The sequence below is a fragment of the Lichenostomus cassidix genome, chromosome 11 (genome assembly GCF_008360975.1).
Source record: "Lichenostomus cassidix isolate B80296 chromosome 11, HeHo_3.0, whole genome shotgun sequence".
In the NCBI taxonomy this organism is placed as follows: domain Eukaryota; kingdom Metazoa; phylum Chordata; class Aves; order Passeriformes; family Meliphagidae; genus Lichenostomus; species Lichenostomus cassidix.
Window position 1 is genome coordinate 6352287 of NC_139492.1, and position 26984 is coordinate 6379270.

Below are 26984 nucleotides of genomic sequence, written 5' to 3' on the forward strand. Positions count from 1 at the left end.
GTCTTTGCTGGTTGCAAAATCTGGTCCTGGCTGCAGACTCATCCGTGCCTTTGGGCAACAGGTCTGGCTGCCAAGGAATACTGAGCAGCTCCTGAAACACGCTGAGTAAATACCTGGTGCCGAGAGATAAATCCGACTTCTCACGTTCCTACGGATTTGTTTTGAAGGACGCGAAAACCCCCTCCTGGTGCATCGGGATCATTACCACGGGTTTTTTAGGTGTTGGATCGCATTTCACAGGAACATGGGCATGACGAGGAACACTCAGAAGCTGCTGATCCACACTTTCACGGCTTTTTTTTTTTTTTTTTCCGTAAAAATGGAATGATTTATTAACTTTCCCCAGCACCCCTGCACACTCGTTTTGGCCCTACCCAGAAGTATGGTTTGTCGTGTCTCCACAAAGCTCGCAGCAAACCTGGTGAGGTAGCTACACAGGTCCAGTAAAATAACCAAAAACGGGAAAAGGGAGATGTTTCACCTGGACTAGGCTGTGGATGCAGCACCTGCAGGGCTCCACAGAGTTGTGCTGCTCCAGTAGGCGGGGGGGAGAGGGAAGGCGAAGCAAGGGATCCCTAAGAGCGGCGCTGATGCCGGAGGCGATGAGGAGAGAAGAAAGGAAGAAAGGAAGGAGGGAAGGAGGGAAGGAGGGAGGACACCGATACCGGCCCGGCGATGGCCTCCGCCCCTCACGGCCCGGGCGGGACAGGGCGGGTCACGGTCGCTGTGGTGACAGCATAGCCCCACCCCTCCCTGCACTGCCCAATCAGCGCCTCCGGTTCCTCACGGCGCGGCACGCGAGGCCGCGTCCCATTGGCCCACGTGTCAGTCTCCGCCCCTCCCCCCGTCGTGGCCAATCAGCCGCAGCCACCGCGGCCCTGCGGCGGGGCGGGCCGCTATAAAGGCCTCTCCGGGAAGGTTTTGCAATCGCCGCCTGCCCCGTGCCCGCCATGGAGGAGCCGCTGTCGCTGCTGGTCCGCAGCCCCGCGCAGCGGCACCGCGACCTCCGGCTCCGCGCCGAGCCCGCCTGGACCGTGCGCCGCCTCAAGACCGAGCTGCGCCGGCTCCTGCCCGACGCTCCGGTGAGTGCGCGATCCCCCCTTCCCGCAGCCCCGCCGGGTGGGTGGGTGCGTGGTGCGGGTTGAGGTCCCGCGGGGCAGCGGTGGTCGCTGCGGTGAGACTCTGGGGGGCTCCGGGACCAGTACCTGCTCCCCGGGGTGTCCCGGTTGCGTCAGCCGCGCTCGGGCTATTTTGGGACTCGTTTGTGGCCCGGCCGCGGTTAATCATTAACCGCCCTCCCGGCACGGCGTGTCCTGGGGCTGTTTCGGGACGTCAGCACCTGCGGGAGCACCGGGCTGTGTCGGGGAGCAGCGCCCGGGCACCGCGCCCAGCCGGGCAGCGGGCGGCCGAGACCCTCGCTGCGGTTTTGAGGGCTTTTTCTCGTTGAACGGAACTCAGCTGTGCACGGCGGGGTGGAAATGCAGAAGTGTGACTTCCCCCAAGCCGGGACACGAGCGGTGCCGCGTGAGCGCTGCTGGAGCAGCTGCTGGAGCACCGCTGTTCCCGCGGGCAGCGCTCCCAAGGCTGGGCGGCCTTCGTAGAATCAACAGACTTGGAAAAGGCCTTCCAGATCATCGAGTTCAACCTTCGGCCAAGTGCTACTGTCCCTGCTAAACCACATTGTGAAATGTTGTGTCTGTACTCTTTTTTGAAGAGTTCCAGGGAGAGTGACGCCACTATTTTCCTGGGTAGCCCATTCCAATGCTTAGCTATTCCTTTAATGAAGAAATTTTTCAGAATATCCAACCTGAGCGCGCCCTGCAAACTTAAGGCTGTTTCCCCTTGTCGTGTCACTAGCTGCCAGGGAGAAGGCCTGATTCCCATGTTTTTTCCATGCTTTCCCTGATTCCCATGTTTTTTCCATGCTTTCCCTGGGAGTGTGGTGATTACCAGAAACAAGCTCCCTGTTCTTCCACTGGCTGCAGTGGGACAGCTCCTGATGAAGAGCTGCTGGGTCGCATTATATGGAGTGTAACAGATTTACTTGACACCACCTCTGGTGCTGATCAGATCAGTTGGAACTCCAAACCTCAGTTTCTAAGAAACATGAATGTTTTTGTCAGGACTGTAAAAGAAACAACGTATAACCAAGTTCTTTCCCCAAGGGGTTTTGTATCCCGCAGATTTAGATCTCAGTGTTAGTAATCTCACACTTGGGTGTTCAGTTGTTTTCATCACTTCAGCTGAATTTACATGTGTACAATTCCTTCTGCACTTTAGTTTGTGGGTTGCTCCCAGCTCCATGCCTCTCCATTGGCTGTAAGTTGTGTTGGTTAGTGCTTGGCAGAGCAAGTAATCCTATTCTTTGTTTTCTTTCTTCAAAGCGTGAAGAGGACCAAAAGCTGATTTATTCTGGGAAACTGCTGCTTGATCATCACTGTCTGGGAGAATTGTTGCCAAAGGTACAAAAAAGTATCTTTCATGATGTACTGAAATATTTCCAGAGAAGTGTGGGTTTTTTTTTTAACAGATCTTCCCTTATATTTCAGCACGGGGAGTTGCATGCTCTTCATTTGGTGTACAACTTCAAGACTCCTGCAAATATGCAAGAAGTCAAATCAGAGGTACTCAGACTAAGTTAACATTCTATTGTGAATCTTGGGCTTGTAACTAAAAATGGGAAGTGCTGAATGGCTGTTTTAAAGTTCCCTGTTACTGCAGGTTTTCCCTATTAGTGCAACAGCAGTATTACTTTGTGATAATTTATTTGGGAATGTGAGAATGTATTTGGATTAAGCTGAGTAAAAAAAATGAGAATTGCTGTCTGTTAAATTCAGTTTTAGTAAATAGAATATGACTTGTCATGTCTCAGGCACTCTTGGACAGATTGAGCTTGTAGTCAGAGGGAGAAGTTGGGGGAAGTGGTTCTGATCTGTGTGTGGGGAGGGAAGAAGGCTGAAAGCTGCAGACACTTGAACTACTCCCATTAATGACTCATCTTTGGCTTCCTCTCTGCAGGCTCAGCCTTAGTGCTTGAGCTCAGTATGGACTGGTCTCAAGTACAAATGGCCAAAACACATTTTTTCTTTAAAGTGGCTGGGCAAAGGCTTCTAGAGGTGTGTTCCTGTTGCCCATTATAGGCAATGGGAGCTTACCCTCCTGTGCCTGGTGGTTGCTAGGTTTGAGCCAGCTTTGGCTGGATATTAGACAAATGTATCACCACAGAACAGCTCTTGAACTCTCTGTACAGCAGTTTGTGAAAGCAAGTACAAGTTTGCCATAGTAAAAAGCCAAAATGTTCTTTTATAGTTCATATTTTTGTAACCAGATGGACACTGAATGGGTGCATAAGAAGTTACATATACAGTATAGATCTTGTGAAGGAGAAGTGTAACATCAATCAGTTTTGCATCCTAGTCATTCTCTTCAAGGAGCTTTAAAATACTGGTAGAGGTGCTTGTGGCATGGTGCCCAAGAGCAGGGGCAGCACTGGTGTTAAAACAAGGGCATATTCTGTGGGATGCAACCTTTCTGCATAAAGTGTGTGTGGTGTCTTGAGTAAACCTCACTGGCTGCTTTGCTGTCTGTAGGTTAAAGCTGATCAGCCCAAGTTACCATCAGAAGCCAGGCAGGAGCCATTTGTGTCTTCCTCAACTGGTGGAAGATCGAGGAGCTCTTCAGGTGGCCACTCTTCAGCAGAAGCCAGTAATGGGTAAATATAATTTTATGTATATTTTTAAGGTTTTTTAAATGGTTTGTTGGTGTTGATGCCACCTTCTTATGCCACATAGACTATTTTAAGTCCATAGAACATGGGCCAAATATGATGAGGCTTTATCGAAAAGCTTTAGTGGCCATAGAATAATTTGGATTAGAAGGGACCTTTAAAGGCCATCTAGTCCAACCCTCTGCCATGAAGGACACAATGCACTACATTAGGTTTCTTTGTCCAACCTGGCCTTGAACACTTCCAGAGATGTGGCATCTAAAGGAAAATGCACTGCTCTGTTAGTTGAAAATCTTCCCTTAACTCGTGGGTAAAGAGGTGGCTAGAAGGAAGAGTTAATTTTGGTTTTGGGTACACAAAATGGCAGAAGCTATTTATATCGTTCTGTAATAAATTACTCTTGCTGTTTGTCCAGTGTTTGCTAATAAATGTGTTCAATTTTGATGAAGGCTGGAGACAACTCCGCATCCCTTCCAGAGTGTGGCTCCTGGCTTCTCTGCTTACACAACCTACAGCATGCTTCAGATGTCCTGGTTCCAGCAGATTTATGCAAGGCAATATTACATGCAATAGTAAGTGTTCTGTTCCAAGCTGCCAGTAGGAAGTTGAAACTGAGAGCTCCTGGCGATTCTTCCTCTTTTGGTGCTTGGAGACTTTTTAATCATAACTTGTGCTGAATGTTGAGGGGTTTACTTCTAACTTAGCTGCTCTATTGCTGTTCAAGGACAGTGGTTCTGAGTCTTGCCCACTGCAGGTCTGACTCTTCACTGGGAGGGCAGGTGTCTCTAGGATAAATCTGATCCTGCTCATGAGTTTTTGCTTTTTTTTTTTTCTGGACTGCTCAAAGTGCATACAGCATTGAGAGGACGCTTTCAGACTACCTGCAGATTGCTCTAATTTTTTTTTATGAAGTGTTGACATTTTTGTTCATGAAGGGAAAGGTGCCTGGTTTGACTTGTCGAAGTCACTATACAGCTGTCGTGGGTAGAACTAAAACTTTTTACCCCTTTTTGTACTATCTAAACTTGATGCTTTCTACCTGCATATGATCTGACTCACAGACAGATTTTCAGGGCCTGTGTGAAGTGTGAAAGGATTTGACTAAGCCTCATCCTGTACTTTGTTCTCTGGTTCCAGCTTGGCTTCTACTGCTGCATCTGCTGACCCATCCCATGCACGGCGTTCTCAGGAGATACCAGTGGCACCAGTGACACCTCCAGCTCCTCTCCCAGACCCATTTCCTGCCCAAAACCAGCCTGGAAACCAGAATGTTGCTGCTCAGGTTAATGCAGTGGCTGACCAGAACTTGCGGATGAATGCCCAAGGGGGTCCCCTTATGGAGGAAGATGAGGAGGGTGGCAATCGAGACTGGTTGGACTGGCTCTACTCAGCAACACTGTTATATGTTTTTGTCAACATGGTCTATTTCTACTCCAGTATCAGCAGACTCCTCCTCGTTATGGGTGGCACAATTCTGATGTATCTGTAAGTGTATGCTGTTAATATTTGCTGTTCAAAAGGGTTTCACTGAAGTACTGAGCTCTGTGCTGTGCTCAGCTTCCTGGCTGTTGAGCTTCATGGGACTCTTGCACCTGGAAAGGGCAAACCACTCGTCTATATCCTGGTATAACTCATTATTTAGCAAAAAGATAATTATGCGTGTGCCTGGATTAAATGGAGAATAAATTCTGCTGCATTGCCCCTCTGGAGAGCAGACCAGGCTGAACTGAATGGAGTGTTCTGAACTGCCTTTGAACCTCTCTGGGTGGGGGAGAAATGATTAGGGTAAAAACACAGATGATAATGGACTTCCAGCTGTCATGCTTGGCATGTCTTATCTGAGATTCTGTCCTCTAAAATTCTTTGATCACCAGGAAACAAGTGCTGTAAATCTCTGAATTATAGGAGTTGAAACTAGAGTAGCTCTTCCAAAATCTGTGTAGACTTGGAAAATGAAGGTTAATTATTCCATTAAAAGTCCTTTAATTTTACTGTTGCTAGTTGCCAGCAGCTCTGAGTGGTCAGATGTTGCAGCTGTTGGGGGTTACAGGATGGGGTAATGTTGAAACAGCATTAATTAATTAATCTGTTGCCTTCCCCAGGCACCATGCTGGATGGTTCCCATTTAGACGAAGACCAGTGCAGCCCCTCCCAGGCAATGTTCCTCCTCAAGCTGCTCTAAACCAGGACCAGAACAATAACTTACAGGTATTGTCTTGCTGTATTTTTAAACCATGAAACCCTGTGAAGTTTTGCTTTTGGTTTATTGTGTAGTAAAGAACTTTTCTTGAAACTTCTGTAAGAGACTATTTTCCATGGGGGAATAATTGCCATCTTAGTCCTCCATTGGTGTAGCACATTCCTTTGTTCTCCAAAATATTTCAGGATGATCATTACCTTTTAGTTGCTTCTGTCCTTTAGGAAGTTGTAATGGGAAGTGATGTGTCACAGGCAGGGTTCAGACTACACCTCTGTAGGATCTGGATATAAAACCAGTCTGAGTCTTTCATTTCAAGCTGACAGTTCTGACGTCAGTGAAAGTTAATTATCTGTAAATACATAATTCACCTGATCTGGTCCTTCATGTCTGTCCTGGACAGTGTTCTTGTACACCCAGTGGGAGTTAACCAGTACTGCCAGGGTGCAGTTTTGTTTTTCTGACTTTGTATCTGTGGCAACTTGCAAAAATTTTATATTCAGATTGTGGTTTTGTTGTACAAATGTCACTCTGTTTGACACCTGATTTTTCTAATGCGTTTCTGAAATTCTCCTTTACCAAATATCCTTTATTTTGGCAGGGGGAAAATGCAGGCAGAGCAGATGGGTCTGAGACACCTCCTGATGAAGGACAAGCTTTCCAAGAACTGCAGCAGGCCAACCCTTCATTTGCAAGCACAGCATGGGTTTTTTTCAAGACTTTCTTTGCATCCCTCCTTCCAGAAGGGCCTGGATTGACCCGCAACTGATCTGTCACCAATCTGCTTGGCTGAAACTGCAGTGGACACCTGAGAGAACTGGATACCAGCTCCAGACCAGGCGTGGAAATGGATGGCACTTCCTCTGGCTTCCACTGACCAAGCAAATAAAGCTGCAAGAAGCCTTATGTCATTACAGGCTGGAGACTGAGATGCTTGTCCTCATTCCAGAGAACTTTGTTCCATAGCATTTTTTTAGGTACCTATGTAGAGGCTTGGCATTGTGGACTTGTGCACTAAATGCACAGGCCCTGAGCAGATGTGCAAAAATGTTAGGGAAGCAAATTGCTTCTTCTGTGCAATGTGATTCCTGTTGGAATGTTTCAAATGCTATTTTAATTACACTGAGTGTAGGGTCTCAAAAATTGCTAGATATGCATTAGCAGATTTTTAGGAAAGATCTATTGTGAAATTGCTTCAATATTTTAAATTTTCTTTGTAAATATTTTTCCTATGAAGAATGTATTGTGCAATCTCCTTGTTGGACAAAGTGGAGGACTGTAAGACAGTGACCTGGATAAGCAATTACCTCAGTGGAGATGCAGACTAAATTTCATGTTGCCAAATTCAGATAGTTTAAATTCAAGACTTAATTCCCCCTACCCTGCTGCCAAATCAGGGGGAAGAGTAAATATGTTCAGGTCTAAATATATTTAGCAAAAACTTCTGCAAAATGTAAACTTCTTGACTGCTTTTGGATGCAAAGTTAAAGCAGTCTAATTCCTGTATTTTACTTTGCATTCTCACTCCAGTGCAACTCTCTTGTATTACTTCATTGTGTCCTCTTTAATTTCTGATACGGTTAAGGGCTGTTATTGCAATAAAATTTGCAGGCATTTATTTCCAAATATGTACATATCCTCTACAGCAATCAGAAGACTACATGTGCAAAGCACAGAGTGTGCTCTTGCCTGGTTTTTATTGATAAGTCATGATGAGGGAGTTGAAATGGAAGGGACAAGGTGCTTGCAGAGCCTTAAACTCACTTCCTTGCCTAATTTGTGTTCTTCAGCAGTCTTTAGCAGGTAAAGTGCCTTGACTAGCTTGGAGGTTGTTTGCCTGTGGAAAGCTGCTAACACAAAGGCCATGGACATCTTGAAATGGGTCATTCTGTGGGTATTTGGAAAGTTGAGCTCCTTGAACCCTGCCTGTGACTCCTGGTGGAGTTGCAACACATGGCTTGGCTCAGGGTTTTAACTTGGCTTGAAATGTGCTGTCTAGGAACAGCTGCCACTCCTGGAACTTGTTGTGCTTTTCCTCTGCTGCCTGCACTTGGCAGGACAGTTTGTTTAGGAGTGTCTTGGCAGGACTAACACACATCAGTTGTACCAGCAGTTGTGGCAGGTAATGCTTGATCTTGTCCCTTCAGACTGATGTTGGACATGGTTTGTTCATGCTACCTGTGAAAGTGACTTAATCCTGGTGGTGTTTCTGATCTGAACAAAATTTTTCCCAGGCTCGTTTTTCTGCCATATCTTCAGTTTGCTGGAGACTTGGAGGATGGCTAGGACATGGGTAAAATAATTTTTAAATATTGAAATAATTTGAGAAGTTTGGTTTTGTTACCCAAATCCTGTGTAAGCCTTTGAGGATGTTCCTGGAGGAGGTGCCCACTCTTTCTTGCCTTGCTAATGGTCTGACTGGTCAGATGGTGCTCTGGGAATTGCACTCCCTGAACAAAGGCATCCCCAGGCTGTTGCAGCCTCACAGCCTGTGTCCCTGTGCCTGTGAACCAGCAGCCATTCCCCCACCCTGGACACAGCTGCAGCTCACAGGGCAGCTGCACCCTGAGCTGCTGCACTGGGCAAGTGTGTTTTGTGCATCATGGATTTCTCCCTCAGGGTGTAGCAAACCACCACTCAGGTGTCTTGGAAAAGTGCCTGAATCCACTGAACAGTGCCTGTACTCGGTCTTAGCAGGAGAGGACAGTTCCTGGCAGCCAGAAATAAACTGATTTGGTGTGGCTGAGGCAATGAGTATGTAGTGCTGGATTACTTGTGAAATCTCTAATCTGAGAGTTTATCAGACACAGCAAAACATCTGTTGTCTTGTGGCTTTTGCTGTTCCCACGAGCAGGCAGATTGGTTTAAAACTAGTTGAAAAACTAATGCAGTGTGGCTAATGCCACAGTGAGAGTCCTGGACCTTAGACAGCATTTCCTTAATGGCTCAGTGAAACACATAACCTCTGCCATTGGGGTGGAGGGGAGCCATGACAGCAGCAAGGGACACATAATGTGGAAATAAATCCTGTATAATCCTGCAGAGGCAGCTGCCAGTGGTGTACCCGGGTAGGAGCACTGGGGATGTAAGGGGACAAGTGCCTGGCTGAGGGCTCTGAGCACCTGTGACTGAGCCAAGCTGGTGTGATGTGGGGTTGGGGGTTTGGGGTGGCCCTAACCCTCTCACTGACCCCTGACCAGTGGAGGCCTCTGCTTGCCTGAGGTAGCATCCAGGTTAGACACAAGGGAAACATGAGCCTTGAATCTTCCAGAGCAAGACTGTCCTCTTTGCTGGGACAGAAGTTGCAGAGACCAGAAGGGGCCTTGAGGCTGTGGGTTTAGGAGGCTGGGTTTGTCTTGGCTCACACTTCAAGCTGTGACTCTGCTGCTGGTTTAGCTCCTCTGCATGCTTGTGAGAAGAGCTTGGTGCAGATGTGCTGGAGCAGCTCTGCTGCAAAGCCTGCCTGTTCAGCGTGTGGTGTGCAGAGCTCCCCAGAGCAGGTTGTGGTGGTGAACGTCCTCTGAAGGTCCACAGGGTGGCAAAGTGAGCAGGAGAATAAAGCCAGTTCCTCTGTTGCTGTTGTCCCCTGACACACTGGCAACTGCTCCAGGGTGAGAGTAGTTCTCTGTCCCCACTGAAAAACAAGTCAGGAGAGAGATGTACAATCTGTTTTTCTCAGATACTTTTGTTCTTGTGGAAATTCCTTAGCAGGCTGCTTACTTGGGGAACCACTCAAGTCCTGTTTGTCACCACAGGTATGCTCCTGTCCTCATTTCCTGGAACATAAATCTCATGAGGATGAGGCTGCTGCTGAGCAGATAAGCTGGCAGTGGTGGTGTGTTTGATGTGTGTGGCTTCCCCTTTTCTCTGAAGAGCTGTTTCACTCGTGCACTTGCCTGTTGTCCTTGTTCTCAGCAGCCAGGGACATCCCAACAGCTGTGCCTGTGCCCAGCTGGCTGTTATAAGCTCCCTCTGGTCTTTGCCATGGGATCCATTTCTAGCTGTGAGGCTGCTGGGCTTTGCAAAGCTGTGCTTACAATCTGTGTCGCCTCAGAGGCCATCCCCTGTTGTGTAACCAAACCTGCCAACTGCATCTTCATCACCTCCCTCCAGCCCTTCTGCTGCTTAAGAATAGCTCTTGAAATGTCTGCTAGTATTTCAAATTGTGAATTTCAAACGGAATGGTATTGTGGAGGTGAAACAGTTGTGGCATACAGCAGGATCACAAACCTTCAGTGAGGGGCTTGAGGTCATGTTCAGTTGTCTGCCAGGGAGAGTTGGACGAATCCTGGGAAATGTTGCTTCTGGGGCCTCATCTTGTGCCTGCTCAGTGAGCTGTGCTGCAGAAAGCATTAGCACTGAAAGTTGTATTTGCTGCTCTTTCAGTCCAGATTGGTCAGTGTCACAGAAATACAGCTGGCTGCACTTCCAGCTCCAATCCATCTGCCCTGGGCACCCTCAGCTGGGAAAAGCCTGGGCCACCAGAGTGTGCCAGCTTATTTTTTCTTTTTAGAGGTTGTTATGGATGATATGGGTACAGAATAGAAGGAATAGAGTTGGTTTCAGGAGAATTTGGCGTTGCAATGGGGTAACCCTCCCCTGGGCTCAGGGTGTTGCCCAAGGGAGCTCCTTGAGGTCGAGAGCCCTCACCTTATCGTGTGATTGTGGATTCCAGGTTACTCTTGCTTTCTAAAATTTTGAGGCCTCTCAAGTAACTTGGGTAGTACCAATTTCATTTGGCATCACAAATCTGTATTCAGATGTTGGTATAGCTTTAATTGATTCAATTGGTTTATAAAATTAATCTTATTTGAGTATGTTATTTATCTCAATTTTATAAACTTGGGATGGATGGGAGCAGTGATCTTTGGGCTGACCCTCCTGCCATCCCAGGGCAGAGCTGCTGTGTGGGTCCTGGCAGTAGTGCTGGAGCCCATCCTGCTGACGGGTGCAGCCAAGGTACCTGGAAGGCTCTCTCAGGAAACATCTGCAGGGTAGCACTAAATGTTTTGGTCAATGCAGCACAAAGATTAACGGCACTGAGATGTACCTCTGCCCTGGACAACGTGGGGAAAAACAACCCCAGTTACAGGACAGTCCACAGCAAGGTAATGAGTACATGAGTGCGTGCATGGCCTTCAGATAAAGCCTTACACAGCAAGTATTTATCAAAACATCTTCCAGCATCCCATTTGTAGCTTGGGTGTTTAATTTTTCCTTGGGGTTTAAAGCCTGCCCTGCCTCCTGCTAGCCAAAATTAACCTTTCCTTAGGCTTTAAAATCTGACCTGACTTGTCCTAGCCTGACCTTGCACTGGGAGGAGGGTGAGCTGTGGTGTCCCTGCTGTTCTGGCCTCTGCCTGGTTACTCCAGGACAAGGATGCTCACAGCATCTCTGTGTTCCACATGCTTTTGCTATTGTAGGCAGAAAGTCTCCAGCCTTCCTGTTCCCACTGGAGGTCAATGCCCGGCAGTTCCCTGTCCTCCTTTTGTCTGAGCTCTGACTGTCTGCTGACAGCAGACTGTGCAGCAGTGCTGGGGCAGGGGAGCTGCCTCTAAGGGGGCTGTAAATGCAATGGATCTGCCAGGACCAGCACAATGGGTCTGGGGTCTTGGACTTTCTGCTTTTATCTACCCTGGGACACTGGTGACAAATACCTATGTATCAAAATACCTGTTTTCCCTTTCCTGCATGCTGATGTGAATTGCTGGCCAGGGCAAAGAGGTGGTTGTGGCCTCCTGGGGTATGCAGGATTCCCTCTATGCCAGGTGTTTGGCCACTGTGCCCACATCCCTTGAACTGAGAGCTGTAGGACAGAAAATACAGCTGTTAGATGGTTAAAACATCTTGAATTCAAATCCTTTTGTAACATGCCCATGGTTTTAGCAGTTGCCCTGGGAAGAGCCAGGGCTAAGCTCCTGGCCAGGGCAGTGGGAATGCTGTGGGCAGCTGGGATGATGCCATGTGGGAGCTCTGCTGCTCAAGCACCTGCTGTCTTTGTTTGCTGTGTTTCCAACAATTAGCTGTGCACTTATAATGCAGTTTAAGCTCTCAGCAGGCAGTCTGTCCATGGCCACCATGCTGCTCTCCTGGAGAAGCCTGGAGGAAGCTGCAGATGCTCGGTTTCCCTCGGCGGGTCAGTGACCGTGAGTGCCTCCCGCAGGGTACCCGAGGCCATTCACTTTCTCAACTCAGGAAGAAAACAGCACGGCAGGGTGGGGGCTGCAGGACAGCGGGGTCCCCGCAGGAAATGTGCTCACCCTGCACAGGGAGGACGAGGCATCTGCCAGGGGAAGGAGAGAGGCTGGCACCTCGTCTTGCTCAGGGGGTTGAGAGTGCTCCTGCAGCACTGCCACTGTCCTTCTCCATCAGTCTTTGCTGGCAAAAAGGTTCACAGGTGCTGTTGACAGTCTCCTTGCTGAAAGAACCCCTCTCTGTTTTGTCCTGGAGTTTGTTTTGGGATTGGGACGCCCCCCAGCAGCACAGCAGAGGTGCAGGACGACAGTGGTGTACAGGACAGGTGGACATAAGGAGTGGATGTGAACTTGGGTCTCTGATATTCCCCAAACAGCAGCTGAGAGTCTGGGTGCATGAAAACCTCCAGCTTAGTGGGTTCTCCCCGACCTGGATGGTGGCAAACAAGATTGTCCACAAATCCAGCCAAGAGGCAGAAAGCATCCTAGTCTTGTGGTCATAAAGCTTTCCAGGGATGTGGGAGATGTGGGTTCACCCAGTGGTAGCAGGAAGCACCACCTTCCCAGGAGTGTGCCTCAGTTTCCCCGCAGTTTGTAGAAAATCAGTGGAAGGGGGAGCAGTGAATGATGTAGGCACCTTTCAAACAGAGCTTTTCTGGGGAATTACTGCAGGAATGCAAAATAAGGAATATTTCTGCATGAAGAAAAAATGAACTATCTTGAGGCAGCATGCAAGGCTGTTCCCTTGACTTTATCCTCTTCCACTCTCCATCCCCCTCCAGCTTTTTCCACCTTCCCCAGTGTGTGCAGGTCCTGAGTTAAAGCAGTCTTGGCAGGAGCACCAAGCCCTGCAGCCCAAACTCCTGCTGAGGGAGGAAGGCGGAGAGCGACGTGAAGGGTGTTAAGGAAACTATAGGAAGATTAGGAAATGTGTGATGAGTTTTGATAAGCGGAGGAAGCGGGTCATGTCCTGCTTCGAGTAGGCTCTGCTGGGGGTATGAAAGCAGCCTCTGCCTCTGTCAGGACTCAGTTGGTCTCTGCTCTGGCTGAAGATGTGCTGGACTGGCAGGATGATGCTGGGGACCTTCAGCATCTTGCTAATGCTTGTCCATGCAGCAGCAGCAGCCTGTGAGTTTGGGCCCTTCCCCTACAGAGCCACAGGGATCGTCTGCAGGATGACCAAGCCTGCAGCATTGCTGTGTAAGTGTCTGCTCTTTGGGGCTGTGTTGGCTTTTTCTTTGTCTTTGGCTGTCTCTGTCTGATGTTAGTGACAGATCAGCCAAGTAAGGAGGTTTCTTACTGCTCTGTCTCTTGTGTAAACACCTGCCTGGGAGCACAGGTGAAAGCATGGGCACCTGAACTGAACAGGCAAAGGAGCTTGAAAATGCTCCTCAGCCTCTCTCCTCAGCCCAAGGGTTTGGCACTCCTCCTGTTGAGGCTTGGCATGATGAAAGAGCTTGAAAAAATGTGTGTTTGATTTCCCACCTCATTGCAATCTCATCTCTTGGGGTTGGCGTGCAGAAGAGGGGAAACAGGTTCTCTGCTGCTGTGGGTTTATTTGCAAGGATTTGGGGGCTTTGCAGGTGAGGGAAGAATACTTCTTCTGTGAAGGGTGAGAACAGATTTGTCCTGTCCATTCTAACTGTGGTATGTGGTGGGTCAAATTAAGTGGGTATTTCTGGAAGAAAAAATCCTGTACAAGCATGTGCCTGAGGCTGAAATGGGCTGGGTAATATTAAAAAAATGGGCACATGAACCTGAGTATCAGAAATTTTCCTTTGGAGACCTGAGAGCTGACTGCAATATGAGTAAGCAGCAGCAAAGCAAAGCAAAGCACTGGAGTAAAGCTTATGTGGTGTAAGGATGAGCACAGCCTTGACTTTTCCAAAATCTGCTCCTGAGGTGTGTGAAAGCTGGCCATGATTCCCTAGAGACAGCTCCTGCTGGTGGCTGTTGAGCTGCTTGTGCTGTTGTCCCTTGCTGCCATCAGCTGTTACAGTTAGGTATTTTTAATATTTTTAATTTACTCTGAAACTGCTTCTAGTGCTTCCTTAATCTAATGGAAATGCTTCAGACAAAAGCCTTCTGTGGTGCTTTAATCCAGAGTGTGGATCTGGCTTTGCAGCCAAGAGAGATTGCAGTTTGACATCTTTGCCCTTTTCTTCCACCGACAGTGAACCAGGAAACAGCACAGGTCATTCAAGCAGCCTTCAGAAATGCCAAATTCCCAAATATCACTGGAGAAAGGTCCATGAGGCTCCTTGGCCGGGTGGCTTATGGGCTGAGCAAGTGAGTATCTCTGTGTCTCTGTGCCAGGGGAGAGAGAGGAACAGAAACAACAGAAACTGGCCTTAGAGGGAGTTTTGATCTAGGAATTCCTGGTGAAAGCAAAAGTCTGGACTGGGGCAGACACACTTTTGGATCTAAGCCTAGCAGAGAATTTGCATGTTAAGGTTTAGGCTGCTGATGTGTTATTTTAGAGTTATTTATTTCTCCAGCTATGCTGGCATCCAGGGAGGCAGTGTGTAGGGTTCATTTCTGACAATTGGGTTGGGGAGTGATGTCCCTGGTGGTTGGGGCACCTGTGGCCACCAACAACAGATGGTGCCCAAGGCACATTGAAGGGACCCATCTGGGGCTGCCAGAGCCACCCCTGGCAGCAGGATGTCACTTGGCTGTGCTTTGTGACAAACCAGGCTGGGTGTCACAGCGTTACTCACTTTTATTTTGGGGCCACAAATTCAATGGTGTATTCACAGCACAGATTTCCTGCCATGACTGTGCCTGCACAGAGCACTGCAATAAAACAAGGTTGCACTGCTCTGTGTTTCCTGTTTAAAGCATTCCCCAACCTTGTATCTGAATATTGCAAGGGAGGCACAGTGCCCCAAGGCTGAGCAAAAACACCACTGTCACTGTCCTTGTGCCTGGCCCTGGGATTTGCAAAATCTCTGCAGTCTGGCATTGGCATGTGTCCCTCAGAGATCCTGTTCTTCAGGAGTAAACCTGTCCTGCCCAGTCACAGAAAACAGCTCTGGTTTGGGGACAAACTGTGTTTGTGTTGTTTCCAGCATCCAGGTCAATTATTTGTCCATCGAGAGGAGTGAAGTGGAGCTCAAGGAGGACGATGCCATTCACATTGCCATTAAAAACATGACAGCTGTGTTCAAAGGCACCCTCACCTATGGCTATGCTGGGGCCTGGTTGTGAGTACCTGGGTTGGGGTCTGCTGAGCACCATGGCCCAGCTCTGCCTGTGGGACTGGCCAGTGGCACCAGTAGGAGTAGAGGGGCTGCACTCCTCGGTCTCCCTGGCAATGATAGCATGGATTGCTGCCTGAGACAGGATTTTATACTCCAGCAGTGCTGCTGAGCCCCATCACTGCTAATCTTGCTTTCTGCCTTTCTGTCCTCACCCTGCATGACGAGACCAGATGGCCAAAGCACATGAATTGACTTCTTCCCTCCCCTTTGTTGCTCTGTAAACTCTGTGGGGATGAAAAGGGGGTTTAATGCTCCTAAGTTCCACTAAGACAGTAATTTGTAATGATTTAAAGCCAGAGTATCTGAGATGGGCTGTGGTGTGCTGGGGGTTTGCCCACTGCAGTGCAAGGACTGATGTGGGAGGTGTTATAAAATCCACAGTTGTCAGGGAGAAGTTGCTCCTGGCACACGTTGCTAAATGTCCTCTCTTCTGCCATTACAGTTTGCAGCTTTTTCATTCAGTTGATTTTGAAATTGAGTCTTCAATTGACCTCGAGCTAAACATCGACCTGAGTAAGTATGTTACAATACCCAAACTTTTTGCAATATGATTTAATTGCCTCCCTGCTCTGGTTTGTGGGTTCCATGTGCTGTCCAGGTTCTCCTGGGCCATGTTAGGGGACAGCTGAGTGTCTGATGACAGGAGCTAGGGAAGCTGCCAGGTATCCAAATGAAGCATGAAGAAGGGTGCCTGGTAGACCAGCTGGAGCTGTGAGCAAAAACTCTTGATCCAGGTGCAAGGTAGCTCCATCTGCCCCAACTTGGCAGGGTCTGGAATCTTTTGGAAACATCCCCTGTGGGGAATCCTGGCTGCCCCTCTGCAGGGATGCCCTGCTCCAGGACTGCAGTGTCTGCAAAGTGCACTCGTTCTCATCTCGGTAACAAACCAGCTATTTTTTTTTCCTTTTTCCTTTCATCCCATGCAGTGTGCCAAAAGGAGCAAGTGGTTCCTGATGCCTCTGACTGCTACCTGACTTTCCACAAACTCACACTTCACCTCCAAGGAGACAAGGAGTGAGTCTGTCCCCTTTCAATAGTGAGATTTATTGTCCCTCTGCTGGTCCCCAAATGCCACCCACCCCAATGTGCTGACCACGGGTTGTCCTTGACTGTGCTCCCTGTCTTACACAGACCAGGCTGGCTGAAGCAGCTCTTCACAGATTTCATCTCCTTCACTCTGAAGCTTGTCCTCAAGAGGGAGGTAAGATCAGCCTGTAGCCAGAGGAAAGCTCTGTGTAGCTTTGTATGCTACATGTTTTTCTCGTCCACAAGACAGTAGCAGTGTAATGTTAGTGCTCATGAAAAATAAGATAAATTGAATCCACAAGAAAAAAAAGTAGCTTGGACAAAGTGAGAGGTGTTGCTGACCCTGAGGCTGCTGGACTCTGGATAACAGCCCCCAGATCTCAATGGGGCTCAGATCTACAATCCAAAGTCCTACACCTTTTCCTAACTTTTCCCCCTCTTTTCCTCACGCAGGTGTGCAAGGAAATAAATGCTGTTGCTCAGACTCTGACAAGTTTTATAATTGACTTAGCAGGTAAATATCCTTATTTTTTCTGCTTTCTTTTATTTTTTTGTGCAACTTTTAACATCTGAGCCCCAGCAGGGCAGTAGCCACATCCATTAAAAAAGTCCTTTAAAAATGTGTATGGGACCCCAAGCCCTCAGACAGCAGCAAAATAAACCTTGGTAATGTTGTTAGGAATTTTCTGCATCAGGTTGGTCTTAAAAGGTGATTGCACAGATTCAAGGACACATTTTAGTTCATAAGAAATTTCCCCTTGAGTATGTACTGGCCAGCTGTGCAGGATCCTGCAGGACCAACGTTAGCTAGACCAGGAGCTTGCACTGCAGTATTTGGGCTAAGATATTACAGCATCTGGATCTGCCTTCTGAAGATTTTCCCAGTCCCAAATATCAGGGAAAAGGAAAGAAATGTAAAACTGTGGATAATTATCCATATTTCCTGGTGGAGACACTGAGCCAGTGAGCTGTAGCAGGATCAGCACTAACATCCAAAGGAGTGGCAACCCTTGTCCCATCCCTGTGTCTTTTATAACTCCCAGTCACCTGTATCAAGTCCTAAAAGCAACTGTGACAGGTTCTGCTTAAGGTTTTATTCCTGGTGTGAGGTTTCTGTGTTTCTTCCTGCAGCCAATTTTGTCCGGGATCAGGATATCATGGTTGATATCTCCCTCTCATCAGATTCTGTAATAAAAGCAAGCTACATAGAATCCCATCACAAGGTAAAGTACCCCAGGCTGCTCACACCCCAAATGTCTCTGGGCCATAGTGTGTTCTGGAGGGCTTGGAGAGCCTGGTCCCATGGGGCTGTGCTGTGCTGTGGCACTGCAGCCTGGGCTGATGCCAACCTGCTCCTTGCTCTGTGGCCAGCCAGGCCTTTGCCTTGCAATGGAAATGCAGGTGTTGACTTTTTGTCCTGCTTCCCTGCTGCTTGCTGTGGCCAAAATTCTTCTTTTCCTTTACAGGGCCTTGTTGTGTACAAGAACAACTCCAGCGTGCTCAGTGACTCTGTTTTCTCCCCTTCACTGCTGACTGAGAACAGAATGCTCTACTTCTGGCTCTCTGAGCACAGCATCAGCTCTCTGGCTTCAGCAGCTTTCTTAGATGGGAGGCTGGTGTTGAACCTCAGAGGGGAGAAATTGCAGGTGATTCTCAGAGGGGTTCCCTCCTTATCTCCTACATCGTATTTTGGGGAGAGAGTGAAAAAGTCACTCAATATTGTGTTTTGGTGAGAGCTGGTTTCTGCAGATAGAAATCTGGTCAATCACTCCATGTGATACTGAAATTAGTGCCTTCTTATCAAGAGTGTGCTCCCAGGCAGTGTTATTCCTTGGAGTGATAACACCAGCTGATAGAAAACTTGTCTGCTGAATTGTAAAGGGATGTGATTTTCTGGGGGAGCACTGAGATGGAAACAAGGGTGAGAGCTGGGGGAGCACTGGGCACAGGCCACACTTAGGTACTCTGGCCTGTCCAACCTGCACCAGGGGAAACCATAACCTTGTCTTTGATTTTTCCACAATCTGTTTCTGGTTTGTTTCTGAAGGAGATGTTTGAGATGGAAGACACAGAAGAGCAGCGGAAGGCAGTGCAGATGGTAACTCTTTGTCCTATTCAGAGCATTGTATGCCAAATGAGGAAATTTCCAATGAATTCTGTTGCATTGTAATAACTTGGGTCCGTCCCTTGACAACTTGGGTCTTGGGTGAGCCTGATGGAGAAAACCAGGGGCTGATGGAGAAGCAGTTGTGCTTTGCTAGGAGCATTTCTCCATCTTCCATGCTGGTACAGTTTCCCTGAAACCTGGCTGAGTTATTTGGGTGGTGGAAACAGAAGGAGGAATTGAGGACTGCAAAAGCAATGCAGCTGGGTGGCAAGGTGGCATGAAATTGGTATGGAAAAAGCCTGACTCACTTGTCACTCCTTACTTAACCAGATTTTTCAAGGCACCTCCTATAACGACTCTGTGGCCAAGGTGTGGAGTCTCACCCAGCCCCAGGTTTCTCTTGAGCCTGAAGGGACAGTTGTGAGGTCCTTGGTAGCAGTGGAAGTCAGCATCCTCCTGGCAGGAGAAGAACCCCTGGTGGCTCTGTACTTGGAGAAGGTCAGTTCTTGCACCTCCTGACTGTGAAGACCTTGGGACAGGCTCTGTCCCAGGCCAGGACCATTCCTGGTGTGCAGGGACAGCAGTGGCAGGGAGCCCTTTGAGAAGGGAGGGTGGCTAAACCATGGGAGGTGGAGAAGACAAATCAGTTCCTTTTAACTCTCCCATCTGTTCCTTAGACATTTGAGCCTGGGAATGATGATAGTGACCATGTTGGCTCAATGCCCCCTCTATTAGGCTAACCCACCATCAGTGTACAAGGTGGTCTAAGCAGCAGAAAGCTCTGATAAGCCCCCATTAACATTTATCTGACACAGGGTAGTGCCAGCTGAGGTATTTTAGGAGAGAATGAAGGCACCATGGGAATGTATTTATTTTGAAATCTCTTTGTTCCCAAATTCTAGCTCAGGTCCCCACTTAGAAGATAGCTGTGTCTGAAATGGGGATGTAACTCTGAAGAATTTGAAGCTCAAAATTAAACTTTTTCCTTTATGCCTGTATGAAAATCCTGCTTACACTGTGCTTCACCTCAAACTTCTTTATACTGAGTCTAAGGAAGCAGAAAAAAAAAGAAATGCCAACAGCTTTCCTGTCATGGTTAACATCACAAAAAGCAGTGGGTTTTGTCCAGTGTTGTAGTTATGGGCTCAGATGGACACAAAACCAACCCAAATCCTTGCCTGAGGGTAGGGCACACTTGATTTAAAAGGTTAAACTGTATTTGAGAATAATTCCCTGTGCAAGTATCCCATGTTAGCATGGTGTTAAGGGAAACATGCATGGCTGTTTCTTGTGCCCCAAGTGATATCCTGAAATAAATTTTCAAGGATTTGAAAGTGGAAACTTCCAGAAGCACTGGACTAGAGGTGGTCCCTAAAACTGTGGCTCCTAGGATGACATCTACTCCTGGACTGCCAAAACCCTGGTTGTGACCTGCAACTTCATCACAAAATGCTCCTCTTAAATGAATGTTTACATACAGACAACAGCTAGACAACAAGATGAAATGGCCAGGATTCAGAGAATGCTTTATTTTTTAATTTGCTTTAGATTCAGATAACTACCTGTGGTAGCCCTGGCTACCCTGAGGCTCTTCTCTCTACATCCAGTCAGATGTTGAGATGGATGTCATTGGGAAACAACATCCTACATAGCCATTTCCATCCTTATGCAGGATATGGTTCACAAATTAGCAAAAGTCCAGTGGATGAGCCAGCCTGGAGCCACAGAGACTGAGGGCATGAGGGGGGAGTTTATTGCAGGCAAATGGAGAAGGAAAATGCTGGCCCTCTCTAGTAATACCTGGAGGTAAAGCCAAAAGGATATTGAACTCTGGCTCCTAGAAAACAAACCAAAATCTTTCCAAGTGCAACTCTCTGCTATAAGGCTATGCTTCACCCCTGCTGTTCTTGTCTCTGCAGGAAATCACAGTCACTATCCAAGCTACTTATGCAGAGAAGAAACTCATTTTGCAGCCTGTGGATTCCAGGTTGGTCCTGTGGTCTCTTGAGGATTTCATTGCCTCTTTGATCCATGTTAAAGAGCAGGACAAAAAGAGGATCTTTGCAGCACTTACTGACTTTTCTTCCCCTTTTCTTTCCCTTTCCCTTTTCTTTCCCTTCCCTACAGCGTAGAGATTAAAGTGTTTAAATGCACAGCTGATCCAAATGGGGTAAGTCCTACAAAAAGCATTCTCTAAGCCATTCGAGGCTAAATGATGTCTTTAAAGCATTTTTGTATGAATTTTCTGGCTTTCAGAAGGACCCATCCATACAAAGCTTCCTGCAGAATATGATCTTGACTGTTGGCATTCCAGAAATAACTTCAAGTGAGTTTTCCTTTTGGGGACGTGCCAAACTGCTCTGTAAATTGTCTAACATCAGATCTCCTACACTAGAGCACTGAAAAATACATCAGTGACACTGACAGCTGCGGGGGGGAAGGTGGGGGGGAACTATGTTACAGTTTGGAAATTCTGCTGGATTCACTCAGGGAATGGAGAACCCTTTGTAAACGGCTGGGAGAAAGGAAAAGTGAGTTTTCTGCCAGGCTGAGGGTTGTGGGGCATTGAGGCACAATTAGCTCTTGGCAACAAGCAGCACATGATGAGCAGCAAGCCAGGATGGACATCCCTGTAACTGCATGGGTTTGCTGATTCCATAGGTATTGGATCAGCTCTGACTTCACTGATGAATAGCAAAAGACTTGATCTGTTTGATATCATAAATCCTGAGATCATCACCGGGAAGGTAAGCAGAGCTCAGGACTACTTTGCTCTCAAAGCCCTCCTGGGATTGTGGCATGAACTAACACAGTATTTTCTGTTCTTTCCCCACTTTTTAGGGATACGCAATTGCACAGCTTGACTTTGGCTTCCCGAGTCATTTGCTTCTTAATTTTCTTGAGGAAAGTTTGTAGAGTTGATCCCTTCACAGAGGAGCACAGGAACTTGTGTACAACCAGAAAGATTGCCTTTGAACCAATTAAAAGATGAGCTGATTTAAATCAGTTTTGATTAAATTTTATTTCCTTTTCCTGAGAAACATTCTAGGCTCTGTGCAATTGTCCTTCCATGAAGCTTTTCTTCTGCAAAGATTTTGAAGTCTGCACCTCGATCCACACTCCTTTTTCAGGATCTTTAAAGAACTTGTGCACTTAGGAGTCAAGGCTGGGCTCTTGAAGTGCACAGGCTTTGGGTTAGCACTCTCGGGAGGCAGCAGAAATCAGTTTTGCCACCTTTCAGCATCTCTTGTTACATTTTGGAAATGTAGCACCTTTTGTGTTGATCCTGGGTTTAATTTCTGCCATGAGCCAAGAGCATCCTGACATTGACAGACTGCAGTAGCTCAAGTGATATTACCAAGCTCCAAGTAAGCTCAGAACCAGTAATGCTAGAAGACCTGGCTATGGCTGAAAAAAGTCAAAGGAATGTGAATTTGTAGTGCAGTACAATAACAGAAAGACCTTGTGCCCTAGTGACTCTGTGTAGAACTCCAGGCAAATTGTTAATGCCTGAGTTGTTGAGACAGTGACAGCAAACTTGAGAAAAGCAATGAAAATTATAAGGAAGCCAAAGAGATTATAAAAGGAACGTTTAGGTGTCTAGTCAGGCAGCAAGTTCCTGTTTCTTTCTACTGCAGTGCAATAATTTATCTCAAGTGTCTCAGTTATTTTCCAGTACCAGTTTATGCTTCTCTTTTTTTGTCCTTTCACTTGGATGAGATCTTGGATGACAAATCCAACACTTGTGATGGTGATCACATTAACAAAGGTTAAACATCCCCAGAGGATGATGTTCTTCTCCCACACAGAACAGTATAAAAGTATTAAAGTTGGTCCCAGAAGGAGGCTGGTAGCAGGATGGGCTCAGATTCCTGAGCTCCTGGGGCATGGTGGTTGCTCCCTCTGCATTGCCATGGATGTCATCCCTGGGATATCAGTCAGGTCCCTCTGACCTGCTCCTCTCTCACTCACAACACCAGAGGCACTACCTTGCTGGGCTGAACTTTCCTTCAGTGGTCCTGCTGCCCAGGCTGGTGAGAAAGGAGCCTGGAGGAGCTCAGTTCAGAGGTTGCTTCCATGGCAGCCAAGGAAGGTCTGACCCAGCTGTGTCCATGAGACAGCAGAAGCCCAGGCATACAAAATTGGGATGCCATGGTGTGATTGACTGTGGCCTGGAAGAAGCCCTGGTGCAGTGGGCAGTTTTCCACCTCCCTTCCCACCCTACTCCCATTCCTGCCTCTGCCAGCTATTTCAGTACCAGCTAAGGATTTGTCTATGTTCCCTCCTGCTTGAAAGCTATCACTGCTCAGGTGATGTTTTCACTCCCTGCATGGCAATGCCTGCTTTAGACCATGTCCCCTGGTTTCCATCAAGCCACAGCCCTTTGCTTGTCCTAAATTACATCCCACTAGAGGGGTGAGTATTAATAAAAAAGAAATGGCAGGAAAAAAGCACCTTTTTCTCTGCCTTGGAGGTGCCTTGCCCCAGTGGGGAGCTATTCAGTGAGGACTGGTCTGGGCTGCCCTTCCATGGGGACAAAAGAGGGCAATGGAGCTGGAGAAAGACCTGGAGCAGAAGTCTGATGAAGAGCAGCTGAGGGAACTGGAAGGATTCAGCCTGGACCAAAAGAGGCTCAGGGAGGATTTTGCCACTCTACAGCTCCGTGACAGGAGGATGGAGCTGGGTGGGGCTCTGTCTGTTTTCTCTCAGATAACGAGTGACAGAGCAAGAGTTTTGCCTCAAGTTACAACTGGAGAGATTTAGGCTGGATTTTAGGGGAAAATCAGAAGGGGGGGGGGGGGCAGGCCGTGCAGGGCAGAGGTAGAACCATCACCCCTGGCACTGTTCTAAAGATAGGTGGATGTGGCACCTGGGGACACGGTTTAGAGGTGAACATAGCCGTGCTTAATCGCTGGTCCCGATGTTAGAGCTCTTCCAAGCTAAATCATTCCGGGGGGAGCAGCAAAACCTCCGCTGCCCGCCAAGGGTCCCGAGCTATCTCCCCCATCCCTGGGCTCGCCGCTCTCCCCAGCCCGGCTGCGGAGCTCCCGCGGGGGCGATCCCGGAGCAGGCAGAGCAGATCCGCTCCGCAGCCCCACGTGCTTTCCCGGCAAAGCTTCGCCGCCGCCGATGCTTTCGGTTTCAAACTCAGCGGTGCAGAGCTGCCACTGTCCCGGGCTGGCGGCGGAGACGGAGCGGGGACAGGTGAGCGCGGCGGGATGCGACATCGCGCTGGCTGCCCGGGGAGGGACGGGGCGAGGCGTCGTGCTGGGAGCCCCACGAGGGTTTGGGGGCTCCGGGGCTGGCTCTTTGCTCCCCAGCCCTTTGATGGTCGTGGTTTGTGGGAGAAGCAGGGATGGAGGGTGGAATTGTGAGCGCTGGGAAACACCTCTAAGGTCATCGAGACCAAACTTCAGCCGACCAGGTGAGTTGTGCTCTCAGGCTCAAGGTGGGCTAGAGCCGGGCCAGGAGGTGGCAAAGTGGGGCAGAGCCTGGCAGGTGTCACCCCCAGCCCCTCTACCCACTCCTGGTTCCCCAGAGCTCCCCCATTCCCCGCACTGTGCTCAAGGCAGGACAGCCAGAGTAGAGTTTCTGTCCGGAGACAGAGGTGTTGCTGGACCTGTGTATTTTTTTTAATATGATCGGTGAATTATGGCCCAGCTCAGTGTGCCATCTTGCCTTCTCTGAGATTCGGCTGCAGGCCCCATCCAGTTTCCCAATGCATCTTCTCTGACCTTCAGAGCAATATTAAGAACATTTCATTGTTTGTTGCAGTCCATCCAGCTTGATCTGGAGGTCTCTGCACACAGCTCAGTCTAGACACAGGGTCTTTTACCAAATCATTCTCATTTGCTACATTGTCACTTCAACCTGGTCCCGTCCCAAAGGAAAAGCAACTTGTTTTTTTCTTTTAGATATAGTAGAAGAGGTAAATAAAATTTCCCCCATGTGCCAGAATAATCAGATTTATGCATGTAAATACTCCCATTGCAAGTGCCTTAACCAAAACCAAGTAAGAGTTTACTCCACAAAGAGTTCTTACACCTGGGTCCCATTTCTTTGAATGATTCCTCAAATACTTTACCTAAATTATCACCTAAATATAGATTTTAGAATAGGATATTACCATTCTTCTGTTCTGACTAGATATTTTTGCTCATTTCTCTATTTTTAGTGCGGATGAATTTCGGTTGGGAAATTCCCGGCTGATTTTACTTTCATTTTGCTCAGTCTTTTGTTCATCAGGTCTCGAAAGGAAGGGCTCACAGAAGGGCTTTGTGCCTCGGGACAGGGGTGGGTTAGCCCATGAGGAAATCAAGGCAGTGGGCATTGTCCTCCAGCTCGGTTGTTTGGTGACCCCCACTCTGGTTTTGGTGCTGGTGCTCTGTTTCTGGGCTTCTGGTAAGTACCCTGTGCCCTCAGAGCCAGCAAGAAGTTGGTAGAGTTGCAACAGGGAGTTTCACATTTCGGTTTAATTTTCGTGGCTGAGAATGGTGAGAATGTCAAGGTGGGGAGGGGAGATTAAATTTTGCAAATTGTTTTAAAGATGGCTTTGCATTTGAAGGGTAAGGATCAAGGCTCAAAAGTTTTCTGGCTTTTCTTGAGAGGTTATTGTGCTTCATTTTGGGGCCAGAGATATTTTACTGAAGGTAACTGCCATCATCATTCCTGATGATCTTATTTAGCAAAGCAGTAGTAGTACAGGAGCTGTGCAGTGTCACTGAGCTTTCGTCCAACTTTTCAGTGGTTTTTGTTTTGTTTTGTTTTGGGTTTTTTTGTTCTTGAATATAAGTCTTTCATTAATTTGCATGAGCCTACTCGTTGCCTGAATGGCTTTCAGTCTTCATTGGCATTAAGGTCTGATTTTATTAATTTATGTATGTATTTAATATAGCCTTGTTAAGTCTGTTGTTCTTGATCATCAGGGGAATAAGGTTAGGGCTTTGCTGTCTACAGGTTTCTGGTTTTTTGCTGAAGAAATGTCAAATGAAAATTCCCAAAGCTTGACTGATAGGGTTACTGGGAAATGGAGTTTGTTTTGCAAGAAGCCCTGTTATTTTTCAGTTTGTTTAAATTTGAGAAACTTAAATGTTTTCTTTTAAGCTTTCCAGTTAATTGAAACATTTTTCCCCTTTGTTTTAAATGTGTGTGTAACTATTATTTTTCTTTATTTGCATGATTAAGGATATAAAAAGAGTTTGATCATAGAACGTTTTGAATGAAAACTTGCAGAGTCCTTTCCAGTAAGGTTCAGAATTTAAGTTTTTGACAACATGTTTGACAACAGTTTTTGACAGCCTGAGAAAAAAAAACTGATCATAGTTAAGCCAAATTTTTTAGTCATTTTAGGAGGACCATTTTCCTTGTTCTTGTTAGAATGGTGAATGACAGGCAAGAATAACAAATGGCATGCATAGAGAATATTTAAAAGCTGGGGGTTTTACCCACATTCTTCTGAGTCCCAGACCAGGAGTGAATCCTCAAATGTCAAAACTTTGTGGTCACTGCTGGCTTGAGTGAGAAGAGATGAAAAGCATCATGTCTGACCCTTGGATCAAAGTTAGAGCTTCTAGATCTGTGACCCACCTAACTGCCATGGCCTGGCATGTCCACGTCAGGCTTTGCTGTTGTTATCCCCAGGCATTTGCACCAAGTGGGGCATGTCCCACATATTGGAGTGTGTCTGTGCCCTGAGACTGCCTCCAGCAGATCTGTGCTCTGTCAGAACATGGAGCAGAAGCCACCATTGCACTTGACAGCTGGAAGGAGACTGATTACACAATGCAGGTAGGAGATTGTGTGCATGGCTTTGTGGGAAGGAAGTGGGGATGGAGGTGGCATTGTCACCAAAGCAGAAATGAATTGTTCATGCCCACAAAACGAGCAGTAACAACAGCTGTCTGAGCCCTTTGTGCAGGGGGGTCCTGCAAAAATTTGTGAATTGAGATACCAACTGCTGAACAGGTGGAGCAAAAGCTGCACACACAGAGAAAGCAAAGCAAGGAATTCATTCACAACTTCTCATGGGCAAGCAGGTGTTGTGCCATCTCCAGGAAATCAGGGCTCCATCACATATAATGGTGATCTTGGAAGACAAACATCATCACTATAACTACCTGCCTTTCTCCTTCTTACCCCAGCTTTATATCCTGAGCATGATGCCATGTGGCCAGTTGAAGTCAGCTGTCCTGGCTATATTCCCTCCTAATTTCTTGTGCATCCCTAATCTATTTGTTGGTAGGGTGCTATGAGAAGTAGAAAAGGCCTTAACTCTGTGCAAACACTCTTGAACAATAGCAGAAATATCCCTGACCCCCCCAGAGCTCTTGGTACATGTGAGAGATGTCTGGGATGTTATATTTGGCACATGGCCGCTGCAGCAATACAGTTATCAACATCTTCTCCCTGGCTGGTTCCAGAGAGACTCCCATGGGTTGTTCCTGCCCTTCACAGCCCTGCTGTCAGGGAC

At 47.6% G+C, this 26984-nt stretch overlaps 3 protein-coding genes across 6 annotated transcripts in view; all 3 read left to right on the plus strand.

Annotated features, from left to right (window-relative positions):
- The first annotated feature begins 855 nt into the window (after nt 1–855).
- HERPUD1 (homocysteine inducible ER protein with ubiquitin like domain 1) lies at nt 856–7550 on the plus strand. Its single transcript, XM_085071553.1, has 8 exons — nt 856–1082; nt 2385–2462; nt 2550–2624; nt 3591–3712; nt 4177–4299; nt 4865–5212; nt 5830–5935; nt 6526–7550. Exons 1-8 carry the CDS (start codon nt 951–953, stop codon nt 6691–6693), a joined length of 1152 nt encoding a protein of 383 aa, XP_084927679.1. The 5' UTR covers nt 856–950; the 3' UTR covers nt 6694–7550.
- A 5577-nt stretch (nt 7551–13127) lies between these two features.
- CETP (cholesteryl ester transfer protein) lies at nt 13128–21520 on the plus strand. 2 transcript variants are annotated; one of them, XM_085071555.1, is made up of 16 exons: nt 13128–13318; nt 14293–14407; nt 15190–15324; nt 15824–15894; nt 16308–16395; nt 16513–16582; nt 16861–16921; nt 17539–17630; nt 17874–18053; nt 18455–18505; nt 18845–19012; nt 20434–20501; nt 20642–20684; nt 20771–20840; nt 21176–21261; nt 21356–21520. In XM_085071555.1, exons 1-16 carry the CDS (start codon nt 13171–13173, stop codon nt 21428–21430), a joined length of 1521 nt encoding a protein of 506 aa, XP_084927681.1. In that variant the 5' UTR covers nt 13128–13170; the 3' UTR covers nt 21431–21520. The 2 variants fall into 2 exon arrangements, with proteins under 2 accessions (XP_084927681.1, XP_084927682.1); XM_085071556.1 differs by lacking the exon at nt 13128–13318 and adding an exon at nt 14027–14116.
- A 2108-nt stretch (nt 21521–23628) lies between these two features.
- NLRC5 (NLR family CARD domain containing 5) overlaps nt 23629–26984 on the plus strand; it is a 36296-nt gene continuing 32940 nt past the window's right edge. For 2 of the 3 annotated variants that reach the window (XM_085071557.1, XM_085071559.1), the window contains exons 1-2: nt 23629–23719; nt 26156–26302. In XM_085071557.1, the coding sequence (XP_084927683.1) occupies nt 26297–26302 (6 nt within the window). In that variant the 5' untranslated portion in view covers nt 23629–23719; nt 26156–26296. Of the gene's footprint in view, nt 23720–24692; nt 24917–26155; nt 26303–26984 lie in introns of those variants that run through there. The other variant, XM_085071558.1, reaches the window with a different exon arrangement.

Coding starts and splice junctions, on each gene's coding strand:
- HERPUD1 (XM_085071553.1), top strand. CDS start 951: ATGGAGGAGCCGCTGTCGCTGCTGGTCCGCAGCCCCGCGCAGCGGCAC. Junction 5,213..5,829: donor GGCACAATTCTGATGTATCT/GTAAGTGTATGC, acceptor TGCCTTCCCCAG/GCACCATGCTGGATGGTTCC. Junction 5,936..6,525: donor ACCAGAACAATAACTTACAG/GTATTGTCTTGC, acceptor TTATTTTGGCAG/GGGGAAAATGCAGGCAGAGC.
- CETP (XM_085071555.1), top strand. CDS start 13,171: ATGTGCTGGACTGGCAGGATGATGCTGGGGACCTTCAGCATCTTGCTA. Junction 16,583..16,860: donor AGCTTGTCCTCAAGAGGGAG/GTAAGATCAGCC, acceptor TTCCTCACGCAG/GTGTGCAAGGAAATAAATGC. Junction 16,922..17,538: donor TTTTATAATTGACTTAGCAG/GTAAATATCCTT, acceptor TTCTTCCTGCAG/CCAATTTTGTCCGGGATCAG.